This window comes from Rousettus aegyptiacus, unplaced genomic scaffold, assembly GCF_014176215.1.
Source record: "Rousettus aegyptiacus isolate mRouAeg1 unplaced genomic scaffold, mRouAeg1.p scaffold_m13_p_13, whole genome shotgun sequence".
NCBI lineage: Eukaryota > Metazoa > Chordata > Mammalia > Chiroptera > Pteropodidae > Rousettus > Rousettus aegyptiacus.
The window spans coordinates 54,170,924-54,187,088 of NW_023416288.1; the positions used below are offsets into that span (position 1 = coordinate 54,170,924).

General features: G+C 48.4%; 2 protein-coding genes across 2 annotated transcripts; both read right to left on the reverse strand.

Annotated features, from left to right (window-relative positions):
* Window positions 1-9,789: 9,789 nt before the first annotated feature.
* On the reverse strand, window positions 9,790-10,695 carry TAS2R4 (taste 2 receptor member 4). The gene has a single exon (XM_016157139.2). It carries the CDS (start codon window positions 10,693-10,695, stop codon window positions 9,790-9,792), a length of 906 nt encoding a protein of 301 aa, XP_016012625.2.
* A 3,554-nt stretch (window positions 10,696-14,249) lies between these two features.
* On the reverse strand, window positions 14,250-15,299 carry TAS2R3 (taste 2 receptor member 3). Its single transcript, XM_016157156.2, has one exon. It carries the CDS (start codon window positions 15,207-15,209, stop codon window positions 14,250-14,252), a length of 960 nt encoding a protein of 319 aa, XP_016012642.2. The 5' UTR covers window positions 15,210-15,299.
* Between the last annotated feature and the right edge of the window lie 866 nt (window positions 15,300-16,165).

Consider the following 16,165-nt stretch of genomic DNA (forward strand, 5'->3'; position numbering starts at 1 on the left):
GTCCTGCTGCCTGGTTGTGAGAAACTGTGGGAGGCCTCCGGATGCTGAGACTGGCCCCCAGCTGACGGCCAGAAAGACGACAGGAGCCTTAGTTCCTGAGCCGCAAGGAACTGAATTCCACCGACAACCAGAGCTTGGAAGAGCGTCCTGAGCTCCAGCAAAGGCGCGGCCCAGACGAGATCTTTGTCGTAAGTGCAGTTGGCACACGGATATTATGTAAGTTTCAGGTGCGCAACACAGACAACACCCTAATTGCAGCTCGTGAGACCTGCACGGGGGGCCTGCTTCGGCTGTGCCCAAACTCCTGATCCACAGGAACTGTGGCATAAGAAATGTACGTTGCTTGAAGCTGCTGAGTTCGTGTTGTTATACCAGAAACAGAGAACCCGTGGAGTGTTCAAACCAGCTCGAAACAACCGTGAGGAAATGAGGAGAGAGAGAGATTGGATTGGAAAGAATTTAGAAGCCAGACTGGCTCCTAAGGCGGGCAGGGTGGGTCGTGGGAAGCATTCTGCACCAGGGGGCGGCAGCCCCCACACCTGGTCCCGTGCTGCCCCAGGTACCTCGCGAGGCTGCAGGCCACCCGCTGCCTTCCCGGGCCCTCGGCTGCTCTATGAATAACATAATAAGCCGCAGGACTGGACTTCCAGTCATTCAGATAGGATTCATGAGTGCTTGTGGCGTGCCAGGCTCAGGCACACGGCCGTGAGCAGTATGCAGCCCCTGCCTCCCCGGGGCGTGCAGTTTGCACGCCATCTCCACCCAGCTGCAAGGCCCAGAGCTAAAAACTCTAGCTGCAGCTCTGGAGACCCGGAGGAGAAGGTCTCCATCTGCTACTGGCCAGAAAGCCTAATGAGGTGCGAATCTCCCCAAGAACAGGGTTTCCACGGTGACTTCTTGATGACAGATATCACTGCCCCTGTCTCTCTCACCCTGCCCTGCCCCACTGTGGGCAGACGGACTTCATACAAAGCCTGGACGCCAACTGACATGTATCCAGAAAGCCTAGTCTGGCCAAAAAGAAAGAAGAAAGAAGAAGGAAGAAAGAAGGAGGAGGAGGAGGAGGAGGAGGAGGAGGAGAGATCACCATAAATATAAAGATGGTTTCTTGACAAAATACTTTACTACTGGGGCTAGGAAAGGCTAAACCACACAGGAATTCAGATAATTAGTGAATTCCAATAAGAAAAATGCTTGCTAAAAAAAAAAAAATACCTAGCGATTGGTGCACAGATTCATCTTCTTTTAAAAACACACATTATTTCACAATTACAGCTACTTTCTACTTCCTTTCGTCAAGGGAGACAGAGTCAGTGTATTGGCAAAGAAACGTGGATTATCTGCAGCAGTTTAGAAAAACGTGATACTTTCTATGCAAAACATGACAACTTAGTTTTGAATTCTGGAATTTATTAAAATGATGCGCTTTGCATTGCTTGGACAGCAACGGCTCTCGTTTCTGTTCTGTTTTTCATGTTGCCCTCTTATTTTACTTCAAAATCAAGGAAGAAATGAGAAAAATTGAGAACAAAAACTTTAACTAGTTTTACTTAATATTACAGTAATTTTACTGCTGGCATTTATCCAGAATAATTTATCTTTCCCTCACGCTGTTGGCCCTAAGATCCCCAAAGCACAGGCCACCTTCCACAGAATTCTCTAAATCTGGTTCCTCTTGACCCTTATGAGAGGATGGAGAGACATGCAGGCAGCCACGAGTGTCTCAGAGGCGAGAGACAGCGGTGAGCTTGGAGCGGGGCGAGCTGGAGATGGTGGGAGAAGGCTAGTCAAGGCGTAAAAAGCCAAGTAGAGGAGGAAGAAGTAGTTACGGGGTTTCAAAGACTCAGATCTGACATTTCCACCAAAAAAAAAAAAATGCCCTCCTTCCACCAAGCTGCGTGACTAAGTACGGCCCATCGCCGTTGTACAGCCGACCCTCCACCAAGCTGCGTGACTAAGTACGGCCCATCGCCGTTGTACAGCCGACACTTCTCAGTGACTCAACCCTTCTGCACGCCTGTCCACAGGCAGCCTTTCCGATGGCGCCCAGAGTTGTGCCTCCATTGCCACTAGGTGGCATCGAGGTGACTCTTCCCGCCCCCCCCCAGCCAATGACTTCTCCTAATGCACCGTAAGAGCGCAGACACCCAGAAACCCGGCAGATGAGCGCATTGTTAATCAACACGTGTAACAGGAACGAAAGCTGTAAACGTTCGCGTATTCAGAGTCTTTCCAGCTTCTCGCCCCACCGCCTTGTGAAGAGGTGGGGTTCTTGCTCACTGGGTCGGTACCGCCGCCGGGTCCTGGAAGTCAGGGGCCGGGAGGGAGGAGGAGGAGGAGGAGGAGGAGGAGGAGGAGGAGGAGGAACGTATTCACGGCCCCCGCGTGCTGCAAGAATAAGTCTTTGAGGCAGAATGCGGAGAAACGAGAGGGCAGGAGCGCCGGCCGTCCGCACCCGAAGCATGGAGGCGGGAAAGGGTGAGCGCTGAGCACCGCAGCGAGGCCCGGGGGACCCTCTGGGAGACACGGCTTACTCTGCCTTCCCTTGAGAGTGAGCTGGGCTTAGAGACCAATTTCCAAACAAGGGTCTGCAAAGGGCGCTGGCGTAAGCGGACAGTGGAGATGCTTGGCAGACACCACCTCCGGCAAGCCACCACGGGAAACGGGACCCGGGACGCGTCGTGAGGACATCGGGCACCCTATGCGACGCGAGGAGAAGGGCGCTTCCCCTCTGCTCCTCTCTTCTTCCCTGAAGGCCCATAATTCCGGCCCGAGGATGAGGGAAATACCAGACAAACCCAGACTGAGAGAGATTTCACAAAATGCCTGAACGGGAATCTTCGAGACTGTCAAGGTCATGAAACACAAGGAGAGACTGAGAAACGTCACACACCCGAGGAGACAGGCAGCACCGGATGACTCCCTGAAACACGGGTCCCTGGCGCAGGGCCTTAGAAAAGGAAAAGAAACGGGTGGGAAACGGGCGATATTTTGAATACGGCCTGTAGGTTCGTTAACAGTTAATGGATCGATGCTAGTTTCCTAGTCCGAACCAAGGTACCAGCTTAGACAAGATAGTAACATTAGGAAAACGGAGTGAGGGCAACAGGTGGACTCTGTACTCTCGGCAACTTTTCTCTAAAATAAAACTAAAAATTCAAACTTTCTTTTCAAAAAAATTATATAAAACCGAGTTCCAGAAGGCTGTGTGGAAATTATGTGTTTAACTATTTCAGGACTGCGATTTTCCCAGAGGGGACTTAGGAGAGTGAGGTCCCCCCATCACACTGCAAGGTCACACTAAGAAGGGTCACACATCAGAGGTGGCAGATGGGGCTTTCTGGAAACTGCTCGCCCAATGCAAAGCGCTCACAGGCTGCCGCTAGCGCCCGCCCTCGGCGGGACACGAACCTCATGACCGGCTCCCTGTCAGGGGGATTTATAAATGGGGCGCCCGTGGCCATTCACAGCAAGGCACTGCACCCCAGCGTCAGACAGATTTGCTTCCCGACTCAACCAGTTAGTAGCCATGTCCTTAGACAAGTCAGTTAACCTCTCAGATCTTCGGGTTCCTCTTCATAAAAAGGATGATGACAATGTTCGCCTCACAGGGCTATCGTGATGATAAAAGGACATACGGAATTACCCAGCCTGGTGTCTAGAAAACGGTATTATCTAATGAATGTTATTTTTCTTTCCTTCCTTGGTGAGTCCTCTCCAAAATCACTCCTTTCGATAGAGGCCCATGATTCCGATAAAGTCGGAGGGCGCTTGAGGTCTGCTATGATCCGCAGGATGCAAATACAGGATGAATTGAGTTGCTGCTTCTAAAGAGAGATAATCAGCTCTGTACGATGCCAGAATTTCTGGACAGCGAGAATGACGAGCAGAGACTGAGTACCCAGGCCTTGGGAAACACACGTGTAAGTCAGAGATATTGAGGAGTAGGTAGGAGTTAGAGAGAAAGATTTTGCTGAGATATACCAGCACACTTAACTATTCCGTTTAGATGAGCTGAATTCCGATCAGCATTCTACTCTGCCCCAACTGCGAAGGCAGCAAAACTGACACGAACAATTTCCCTGTATTTAAAATCGGTCAGAGATGTTATCAAACAAATAAGTAAGGAGCCGAGTTCAAACGGCGCGTTTGCAAGCAAGCCGCGCACGCACGGAGCGTGCACTCGGGGCCTCCTGCTCTCTCCTACTCACAGTTTCTGTCATGCCTTTTCCCAGACCCCACGGCCAGGTCCAGAATGGTCCAGCTCGTTTAACATGTCACAACTGGTACTCCTGCAGAAGGCTGCTCCCGTGCCCCCCGCCCCTCCCCCCCCAGCCACCTGGGAGAGGATGGGGTGCGGCCTGTGCCTCTCCCACGGCTTTACCCTTGCCCTCCGCCCTCCTCGACCCTCTCCCCTCCCCACCTCCGCTAATTCCTATCGCTTCCTCGTTGTGAATTTCCATGCCAGGCAAATTCTCATATATACACATTTTCCTTCGACTCTTTTCCCCCACTCTGGGAATAAAACGGGCCGTGGGCCAGCTAGCCAAACCCCAGGGGAGTTTTGTCAATCTACCACTTCCCCCTTCCACCCCCACCGCCAGGAGGAAGGAGAGGCAGGGCATACAAAATTTGAAAAAAAAGTCCCAGAAGACCCTGGCCGCTCCTCACCTCTCTGGCCCTCTTTGACACGCAGTGGGCCAGAGCAGAAGACCCATCTCCGGCTCTAACTTACAAAAAAGAACGTTACTGGAAAGCTAATTTTAAATGCTTTCAGTAAGCTTCAGACTCACCGGAAGACTGGCAACTGAGGCTATCTTAAAAGTTACCTTGGACTCATGCTGTACAAAACTAACTCTCCTTTTCTTCTGTTTGTTTTGCAAACAACTGAAAATGACTCACCAACAGAATGGTGCTTAACCATTATTAGAGAAACCCTGGGTCACATGTATTTAAATGAAATTTAGGCAATACAGAGAAATTTTTTAAATCCTTGAACTGGTTAAGAATTTCATTTAGTTCTTACACAAATCATATCTGTTTTCCCATCATCTTTCTATTGGCCATTTTTTCCCCCAAGTAGTAGCATTTAAAAAAAATTTTAAAACAGTTTCTTCTTTAATGTTACTACTCTTTGGTTTAAAAATGTATCTCATAAATTTCAGGACTGAAAGCCCAGTATCTACAGGACCCTGTGTCATTTATTTCACTCGAAGAAACGAAACACCCACAAGATTTCATGCTTTTCATTCCCCAACCTCTAGATAATAGATAGATAGATACATGATAGATAGATAGATAGATAGATAGATAGATAGATAGATAGATACATGATAGATAGATACATACATACATACATAGACAGACAGACATAAATAGATAAATATACATCTCAGCAGCTCTAGGTGGGTTTTCAGGCAGGACAAATCCTACTTCCGGCATCATTCTGAATATTTTCTTCTTCTAGAAAATGAAATTTAATAATTGTCATGATGTTACTCTCTCCCTATGTCTTTCCACCCACCTTGTGATATAATGAAAAAGTAACTGGCTTTTAGAATCAGAAGACAAATTGGAACTTTGGATCTACCCCTTCCTAGTTTTACTCTAATAAGCCACTAAATTAACCTGTTTCTGCCTCAATTTTCTCATCTGTACAATGGGTGTAATAATACCTATACCGACTGCCAAAGAAGTTGGCAGTCGGTATAGGTATTATTATACCCATTATACAGATGGGTATAACCAATAAAATGACATATGAAAATGTCACTGAGACAGTGTTGGGTGCGTAGCAGTTAAGAGTGAAATAGAAGTGTCCCCGTGGATGTTTCCTGTTTTACAGACACTGCCGGGCACTCACCCTTCATTTCAGAAAGTGACAGTTCTTAACAAAGAGCTTTAAACATCGCCCTTTCCTGAATGTAGGCAGAGAAGGTAGGGAGATGCAGGATATTGCATATTTATATTAGAGAGCCTATAACTTATCGTATCCTGAAGAAACAAACATCAAAAAAAAGTTTTTAAATTCCTGGTGAATAAGTACATCGTGGCGGAGCATATTAGAACCAGCAAAACTCCAAACCCGCAGCGCTGCTACAAACTGTGCCCAAGGAGGACATTTGGGCAAGTGCCTAAGCAAAGACTCGAGACTTTTTAGAAATAGCAAAAACAGTCCTAACAGAAGTCCTAATATGAGAACAGCACATCCAGGGGGAAAAATGAAAACAGCGTAAGACAATCGAGAAATGAATTAGCAGAACTTCGCTGGTACAAGAAGAAGAATCCAGACAAACCAGAAGGAAAAGGTCAGTCACTTGGCTTTCCTTAGGAGGCGGAACCGGATGTTGGCACCAGACCGCTTTGTGTACCTTTAGATAAACAGACGGACTTGCAGATACCTATATACTGTATATATTTCAAAGTACATGTTTTTTTTCTAATTACAAAAGAAATACATGTTCATCATAGGAACTCGGAAATGTAAAAAATTACTCAAAACTTTCCACCTAAAAATAACTGCTGTGTATGCAGTTTTCTTTGCATAAACAAATTATTTTTACAAAAGTTGGTATCATACCGCATATGCATGTTTATTCTCATTTCGTTTAGTAATATATCATGAGCATTTTGTCAGGTCATGTAAAAATGTTCTTCGACTGTGAAACGGTAAGTAACTACAAACTACTTCACCGTAAAGACATACACGATTATACATACTTGTGGTGTAGCACGGGTTATTTGAGTGAGGCAAGAGAGAGCCAGAGCGATAGTGTCTGAAAGAAGCGGATGCTTATTTCTCATGAACAGTCAGTGTTGCAGTTAAGGTCCAGAGCTGGTGTGACAGCTCCATGGTGCCAGGTACCACGGAGCCAGCTCTAGGATGGGTAATTGGTCCACAATCCCCAGGCAGTCACCTCAGCCGCGAGGGCCCAGATGACCAGTCATTACCTTCAGCACATTGGAAGGGAAAAGGGGGAAGGGGGAGCATGGCTACCTGTTCCAGGGGCACCACCTAGAAATTACACATCGCCTCGGCTCATTCTCTGCCGGCAGAACTTGATCGCATGGCAATACCTGCTCGTAAGGGAAAGCTGTAAGATGGAATCGGTTGCCCAAATTCTAGGCAGCTAAGAATTCTGTTGCTACGGCAGAGAAGGGAGAGAGAAGAGGCGTTGGGGAACCACGAGGGTTTCTGCTACTCCTTCGGAGTTCTTACGTCATAGTGTACATTTAATTACTCAGTAATCTTTTTACCTCCTAATCGTAAGCCTGTAACATGATGAATACCTCCCGTTTCTTTAGTATAAAATATCAGTTTGGGTAACTCTTACTAAATATCAAAGTCAAGATTCTCGTGGCCAAAATAAAGAAAATCAAACGGTTTGTAAATTGTAGAAATTTCTCTCTCTTTTTTTTTGTTAATAAAGAGAATATGATTGTAATAAGATTATTTATTTTGAGATGTGCAAATATTACATATTTTATAAATACCAAAAGAAAAAAAAACTATGAAATTATTCCCTAGTCCTCATTTTAAAAATTATCAATATTTCATGTTCAAATTCCTATTCCTCTCTGGCTATATAGCTCTGCTGTTCTAAGCAGGAAAAGAAAAGGAAAAAAGTGTTCTCCTGGAGGACTGTGCAGTGCCCACACATCTCAGTGCATAAATTCACAAAGAGATGACATAAACCCGCCAAAAGTCAGGCACGCCCACTACCAGTCCAATGGCTCCTCTTGGCTCCCCATCGAATTCCGTATCACATGATGGGCTACACTCTTTTTCAAAGTCGCACGCTGACTGTGTTAATGTCACTATCTGGCACTTGCTTTGACCTCAGGCTGCCCTCCCCCTACCCCCACCCTGGATTTTAAAATCCTTGGAACTACCCTGGATTGAGCTTCCTTAATACTAATCACTTTCCTCCGCCTATCGACTCTGGCCCTTTCCTTCCTTCTAGAACAATCCTAAAAATTCAGTCCTAGAGTTTCTTGGTAGTAATAGCTCAGTTACTATCACCCGGCGAGTTGAAGACACTTTTTCTGTACATCTGCCATAATGTACACCTATTTCTTTTTACCTTTCTCTTTCCTCTCTTTTCTCTCTGAAACTACCCTTTTTTTTCCTTTTCTCTTTGCACCCTCTTGCTGTACTTTCAGCCAGTCTAGTGGCTCCCAGTGACCATTTACCCGGGGCCGAGTCCTCACACAGGACTCCTCAGCGAAACCTGGAAACTTGAACTAATGATGGTGGCCATGTGCCAGTCTCAGCCTGTTGATAACCAGTACTGGGGCTGGATGGGCCCGCGTACTTCTCATTGCGACGGCAAGACCCCCTTCTGCAATAACCACCAGGACACTTTGAAATAATGAAAGTTTATTCCACACAGACCCTGGAAATTACACAGCACACTTGGGGCCACACAGTGAGGTCACAAGGAGAGAGAGCACCCGGGCCTAGGGTTCTGCTTTGAGTGGCGTAGGGGGTAAAGGCATAGGGTTTGGAGGGCTCACTCTTTATTGATGAATTGAAAACATAAGAGTGGGAATTTAAAGTGCAGGAAAAGAAAAACGTATGGCCCGAATGATCAGTTAATGAAATCAACCAAGATCGAACGGTCAGTTAATGAAATCAACCAAGATCACTAAAACAAAGGAGCCTCCAGCGGGGAGGTGGCCTGGCTAGTCACCTAGTTTTGTGGCTGGCGATGTGTTTATTTGTTTAAGGGCGTGTCTCACAATCAGAGCTTATGTCAGGTTGTTTCCATGTCTTGGCTCTTGTAAATAGTGCTGCGATGAATATTGGGGTGCATCTGTCTTTTCAAATTAGGTAACTACTCAGAAGAGGGATTGCTGGATCACACGGTAGTTCTATTCTTAATTTTTTAAAGAACCTCCATACTGTTTTCTAAGATATGGCAACAACTTAAGTGTCCATTGATAGATAAATGAATAAAGAAGATGCGGTATATGTATACAAATATATATAGATAGCTAAATATACAGTGGAATACTACTTGGCCAAAAAAAAGGTGAAATATTATCATTTGTGATAATATGGCTAGACCTTGAGGGTATTACGCTAAGTGAAATATGACAGATGGAAAAGGGCGAAAACGGTATGATTTGTAAAAAGAACAAATGAACAAACAAAATGAAAACAAACTCATGGATACAGACAACGGACAGGAAAAAGGAAGTGGGTGTGGGGAGGGGGAAATGGGTAAGCGGAGGGTCAGATGTAATATCAAGGAGGGAAACGAGACTTTCGGTGGTGAACACGCCGCAGTACATATGGATATGAAAACACAGTATCGTATAACTGAAACTTACATAATGTTATTAACCTATGTTACTCGATAAAAATAAAATTAAAATAAAGAAAGGAAAAAAGGAGAGCTTAAGTCAGGTACTTGCATTACAAAAAGGAAACCTAAATGACCATCCAGGCCGCACTGCAGCGGGCGCGGTGGGGCGCGGCTGAGTCCCCCGGACGCCTGCAGGTGCGTCAGCCACTGGGAGAGCGACGTGGGCTTCCACCGCCAGGGACACGACTCCGCGCAGGAGACAGGACACTTCAAACGGCTCCTTCGAGAAAGTGCCTGAGTTTTAAATATTAGCAGAAAAATTGTAGAATAAACTGAAACACAGGCAGTCAAAGGGCCGGAGAGTCAGATCGGCAGTTACCAACATGAATTCGTCGGGCCCCAGGAAGACTGCTAACAGAGGAAATCTTGCTCCCAAACCACGAGGCGACCCCGGCCAGTCCTGACTACTGAGATTCCACTATCTGTTGAAACAGAGAATCTTCTTTGCTTTAGTTTTCAGCTTCGGGTGGGTGAGAATGATGAGAACGGAATGTCCTGGAGGGTAAACGGTAGAGATGATCAGACAGGTGTATCTGAATTCCATACCCAACTCTGCGGCAGAAGGGAGGTAGAAGAAGAAGGCGGTGGCTGCGTACGGCACGTAGAGCAGAAGGAAACACACCATCAGCTTCATGGCGCCCACGTGCGCTTCCGTCTGGGGACTCCAGAAGCCACCGGCGCTTCTCCGCATCGTCCGTATGTGTCTCCCCAAGGAATATATTAACAAGGAGGCGGAAGTCACGTTGATGGTGAACTGGAGGAACGAGCTCAAGCCCAAAGAGATCACCAAAGACAAGATGCCCTCGGCGCGGGCAAACGCTGTGCCGTTTCGCCCAGCCGCAGATCGGGGAAGGAATAACGTCTGCCTGACCACAGCGTACAGGAGCGTGGTGGAGGCAGAACTCAGCACGCAGGCCAGCAGCAGCCTGGGGGTCTTTGGGGAGAGATTTCGTCTCAGCAGAAGGAAAACCGAGTGTCGGAAGTTAGCGATTTTCACGCAGTACAAGACATTGAGCAAGGTGACACACCAGAGACTGCTAGAGTCCAAAAACAGCCAACAGAACAGGAAAAAATTGTATATGTGGACTGACCTTTTAGTAGTATCTGAAGAGATGAGGAAGTAGATAATGTACAGGAGAAACAGCCCCAGCATCAGAAACCTGGTGATGCCCACGCTGAACAGGATCTTATCAGAGGAGGAGCTTCTGCGGCTTTCCACCCAAGACTTGTAGTTGACCACCACAAGAAACAGATTCACAATGAGTCCTACAACAGTCAGAATGATTGAGATAATAAAGGCAAAGAAAAAGAGCATTAGGAGCATCTTTTCTCATTGAGGATTCGACAGTCGCGGTGCTGATGCCGGGAGCAGGAGACATACGGAAATGCGGGGCAGGCACCGGCATCCAGCGGGGAAGGACTTTTCCTTTTTGACTTTTCCCTGGTGTGGCAGATGAGCCATGACTGGTCCACGAGCCAGCTGCTTTCACTGAGATGCAAATCTTCCAAGGATCGCATTACTATTTCTTCATTCATATCCTGTTCTCCTTAGGAATGCTCAGTTAAAACAGCCCCCGGGGAACCTGCGAGTCCACTCCCCCGGGAGAAGGAGGCTTGGGGGGTGGGGAGGGTATGGCGGCCTCGAGAACTTCAAATCCAAATGACGGGGCTCAAGGCCAGCGCTGCTGCTGTCACTCTTTCGAGTGAATGCGGCTTGTGTTCGCAGCAACCGCAGGATATGGTGGGAATCCTCACCACACCTACCCACCCCCCCACCCACCCCCATCTACACATCCACAAATTACCCGACTCGCCCTCGAATCTGGGCACCTAAATGTTCCTCGTTCATTCCTGAGCACATACAGCGGTTCACAGCTATCTCTAACAGATCAGATTCCAGGGCCTCCTTAAGAAAGCACTGTACCCTCTCATGATGACTCCCTTGAGTTTCCTCACCCGTCACATACATAGATTTGTGCCAGAATCATTTGCTTCGATCTGTTTTTGCTGGGAAAAGAAATGGCGGCCATTTCACGTGTTCCTTTAGAGATCTGGGTTTTATGCTTACATCACACATAACTGTTTCCTTTTAGGTCTTTAATTGCCAATCGGAGTACTCTGGCACCAGACACATGGTAAAGCTTTCGCTATAGTTTTGTGAGTCGAATAGCCACTTTACGGCCCGATTTCCCTGTAATTTCTAAGAGAGGAAAGGGCACAATATGCCTGACAAATGATATTATCAAAAAACCACGAGCGAGAGAACGAGAGCACGGTGTCTCTTACGTGCTCCAGCAGTTGGGTAAAACCAAGGTGCAATAATCCTGGATGCGGCCACGATAGGTCACCACGCAGCATCGTGGTGGAGCACCCGACGTCCTGTTACCAAACCCAGCAGGAAACGATGAGAAGAAGGAGCAGCCCTGTGCAGACGACCAGGTCCAGAACGGGGAGGACATTCGTGAGGCCCGTGGGACAGAAGGCTGGACGGCGACCCTGCAAGAATTCCCTGAGCCGGAGCCCGGCTGCTTACGAAAGTTTTTCGCGTAACATTAATGGGCACTGATAGGCGCAGGCCCAGATCAGCTGAATGGCAAATGCAGAATGAACAGGCAACGCAGCGATTCAAGGGAAGATTGGACTATTGCACGTATCACTACTTGATTATCTATAAAATAGATCACTGAATTAAATAACAAAGTTGAAATATATATACCATGTCTAAACGGAATAAGTAATATAGAGTATATGTAAGAATTAAGTGTTCCCCCAAAGAGGGGGGATGCCAGTTTGGGGCAGTAATAGGCCTCATTCGGAAGATGATATACCAAGTTTTGGGTTCTCAGTAGCAGGAGTTACTGTGGTGAACATGTGATTGTGTTGGCCGGCGTGATCTGTGGGTAAGCTGGTTCTGTCAGAAGGTATTTCTGAAAGGGTCAGTATGGAAAAGTGTTAACAAAACCCTTTCTCCCTCTGTATGAGACTCTGACCTTCAGCTACATGTAAATATCTTACGAAGACTTCCTGCTTTGGGCTTCTTTGAGTGTGGTGACTCTGCTTACATGTTTGTCCCTTGGCTCGACTGCGGAAGCTATGTCTATAAAGTTATTACAAGAGAAACTGGCTCCTTTGGGATGTGAAGCTTTTACTTGAACATGGGTCTCTTGTCCCCTCGCTCCCGAGCTGTATGATTGGCAGCCAGGGCGCCGCCAAAGAGGAAGGCCCAGCTGTGCTGCCGGTGAGCTGGGAGCCTGAACCATATCCATGCAGGAGGCTGGTGTCACAGGGGCCTGCGAAAGCCTCGTACGTCTGACTACTTACTGGAGCCCAGAAGACCCACAGCTGGGCAGAGAAGTTGCCAAAGTGACAGACACGGGAAGAAGTAAATGGTCAAGGGCGGGTGAGGGTGAATTCCAGAGCAGGGGCTGGGTCAGGGTTAACGCAACAGGTGCCAACCTAGGCGGCATGGGTTCCCATGGTAAAGCTGCCCTGCGATGAAAAGAAGCACAGGTTTCTATTAATTACAGAAGGGCCCATTCCAGAATCTTTCTATTTCAGTAAGTTAGGAATGAGTATTAACTCATACTTTTAGTTTCAGCAGACATCTTTTGAAAGGGAAGTTTAAGTTATGTCAGAATTAGGAATTTTCCTAGCAACTTCAAGAGGCAAGTATCGATTCAAAGGCAAACAATGCACACCGAAAGACCTTTTATTTGTGTAATTTTAGAAATGAATATATAGATCCCGGGACAATCCTAAAATTAACTTCTGATTACATATGACCAAATACCAGTAACGCGAGGATCCTTCACGCTATGTCAAAACATAGCAACGTAACAACGGCATTAAGGACAGCAATGTTTATTGAACACGTACTCCGCGTGGGACTCTGAGCATTTCTCACATGTTGATTCGGTCACTCCTCCCAACGGCCCTATCGACAAAATACCACTACCCGTCCCATTTTACAAACGAGAAAAGAGAAACGGAGAGGGGCTAAAAACCTTCCGCCGGATCGGCCCGTTCTCAAGGGCTGGGGCCAGGATTTGAACCCAGACTGTCTGGGTTTGAGGTGCGCGTGATTAGCAACGGCAGTCCACACAGGGGGTACTGTGACGATAGCAATCCGGATTCAGAACTGCCACACACGTCCCACAACTTTGAGAATTCTTGGAAACTTACATTAGCGATGTGACAAAGGAACACCGCCGGAAGGCCGGACTGGATGGGGGCCGGCGTCCGGGGGCCTCGGCCCCACGCGGCGGATCGGCTTGTGCGAATCGCTGTCGCGCACAGTTCGCCGTCAGTCACGGCGACGGCGTCCCCTGCCGCTCGCCTGGCACCGTGCGCTGCCCTGGAACATCAGCACGCATGGCCTCGCGGATCCCTAAGGCCCTGCGAGGTCGATGGCACAGTCCGCGTTGTAAAATGAGGGGCGAGAAGACCGGACAGGTGATTAAAGGAACTCGTCCAAGGCCAAGAGTCTTGGCAGACGGACAGAAGCAGAGTTCAGATCCGAGCCTGGGGCCGCGCCGCCTTGGCTCTCTGCCTCGAACTCACCGCGCCGTTTTCTTCACATCGGCTCGTCGCCGTCAGTGTAAACTTCACGTCTGAGCCAGCGGCCGCTCATTACGTTGGGCCGATAGCTGTGAAAATGCGACTCCTTGTCTATACAGCGAGAGCGTTCTTACTATACGGACGTTTTCCAAAGACCGTTCCCCCCCCCCCCCGCTCCTAAACAGCCGCACCGAGAGAGGCCACGGGACGCGTCCCCAGGTGGGACGGGGCGAACCAGTCCCCTGTTACAGGACCGAAGCGCCCTGAGGTCCTGAGCCAGGTGGACAGACTCCCTGGCTCCCTCCAGCTCCCTCTGCTGTCCTATGGGGAAAAGCGTCTCCTGGATCCAGACTTCAGACGACCAGACTCACACCACAGAATCTCCACGAATGTCTGCTTCAGCCTGTTGTTTCCCAGAATGAGGATGAACGAGTGGCCTGCAGGATACATCATGGCGATTAGTTCTCCCGTCATCTTAGTCATCTTCGTTCCTGGCAGGAAGTAACTGGATGTTGTGATTAGAAAGCCGGCGAAGTAAAGCAGGAAGAGGAAGAGGAAGGAGAGGATCATTCTGGTGGCCCTCTTGTGGGCCTCGGTGCTGGCGTCTCCGGGGCGGGCACTGCTGTGCCTCATCCGCCGCCCGTGCCTCCCCAGGGAGAGGATGAGCAGCACGTAGGAGGCCAGACACACGAGCAGCGGCGGCAGGTTCCACAGGGTGCCGAGGACGTGGCTCACTTGGTACTTGTTCATTTGTTTTCTGAAGTGCTCGGTCACATTCCCTGCGCCGTCGAGTCCGCGGAGGGCGTAGTAGAGCTTAAATTCGTGGATCAGAGACAGGGCACTGCCACAGGAGAGGAGCAGCGCACCCAGCAGCATGCCCACGACCACGCCGTGAACTCTCCACTTGAGCCAGAGGAACGTGGGGCGGGAGAAGCTGGCGATTTTCAGGCAGTAGAAGACACCGAGACAGGTGGCCAGCCAAATGCTCAGATGGTTTGTAAACGCCCAGAAAATATCAATAACTTGCATTCCCTCCCCTCCGTCATGGACTTTGGGAAAGAACACCAGTAAGACAGCATCGAACATAATAATACACAGCAGAACAATCCTGGAGAGAGCCAGGCTGGTGATGATAAAGTCGCACAAAGAGATTCTCTTGCTCTCGAACCAGCTCCCGCCATTGACCACCCCGATGAAACCATTCCCCAGCACTCCCAGAAAGAACTCGGTGGCAGACAAGACCAGAAACGCCCCATCTGGGAGTCCCGCCATGCCCGCCATGAGGGTACCTGTCTCTCGCCTCTTTCCAATTTAGACCGTTGCAGAGCAAATTGACTGAACCCTCTCTGGCTCTTTCAAGTCGGTCTGCCCTCTTCGCAGATGACATGGGCTGTCACGTTCCGTCTCCGATCTAAACCCAGCAGCTCTTTGCTAAAATGCAAATAGAGTAGTGTCTAGTATCACACACAAACGGAAGCCGTCGGGATCGCAAAGGAGATGGAGGACTCGGACTCAGTTTCACAGGGGGTAGAGTTCTGCGGCACACAGAACAGAAAGGTGAGTGTCACCAGAAGAGTCACATGCACAGTCGAGAGGGAGGGAAGACTCAGGAACACACGCAGAAGAGGGGAAATACCAGGATTCCGCCAGAGCGCACTACCAATGTCATCTGGAGGGAGGCTGCAGTGCACGAAGCAGGAAAGGTTCAGCGAGTGCCACTGGTCCTGGACACGAGCCAAACAGTACACCCCCGAGACGGGAGCACGTCTTGCCTGAGGGGCCCAGGTTCTTCCCCTGGGAGCACCGCATCAGGGCTCCCTGGCCATCTGAACACCCGATGATGACAACGATGAAGGACAGCATGTGAGCTACTCACGGTACCAATTTTTTCAGAGTGCATGACCACAATACTGACAAGTCAGCAGTGGTTAGGCCGACGGGGTTTATACACAAATATCGCTTGTCAACCAAAGGCTTATTTACCTAAAACAAAACAGCGCTTTACAAATTTTGACCATGACCAGCAGTAAAGTACTTTTTATATGCCTTTGATGTATGTATGGATCTGTATGTCACCATATATAAAACACGTTACGATCTAAATATATACGTAATATACATGTAATATGCGTTTGTGGGAACACAAAGATTTCACAAAACCGTATTTCTGCTTTCTACTTGTGTGGCCCTCAATATTTTCTATCCTATTGTATTTCTTTCCGTGATGCTCGCATATC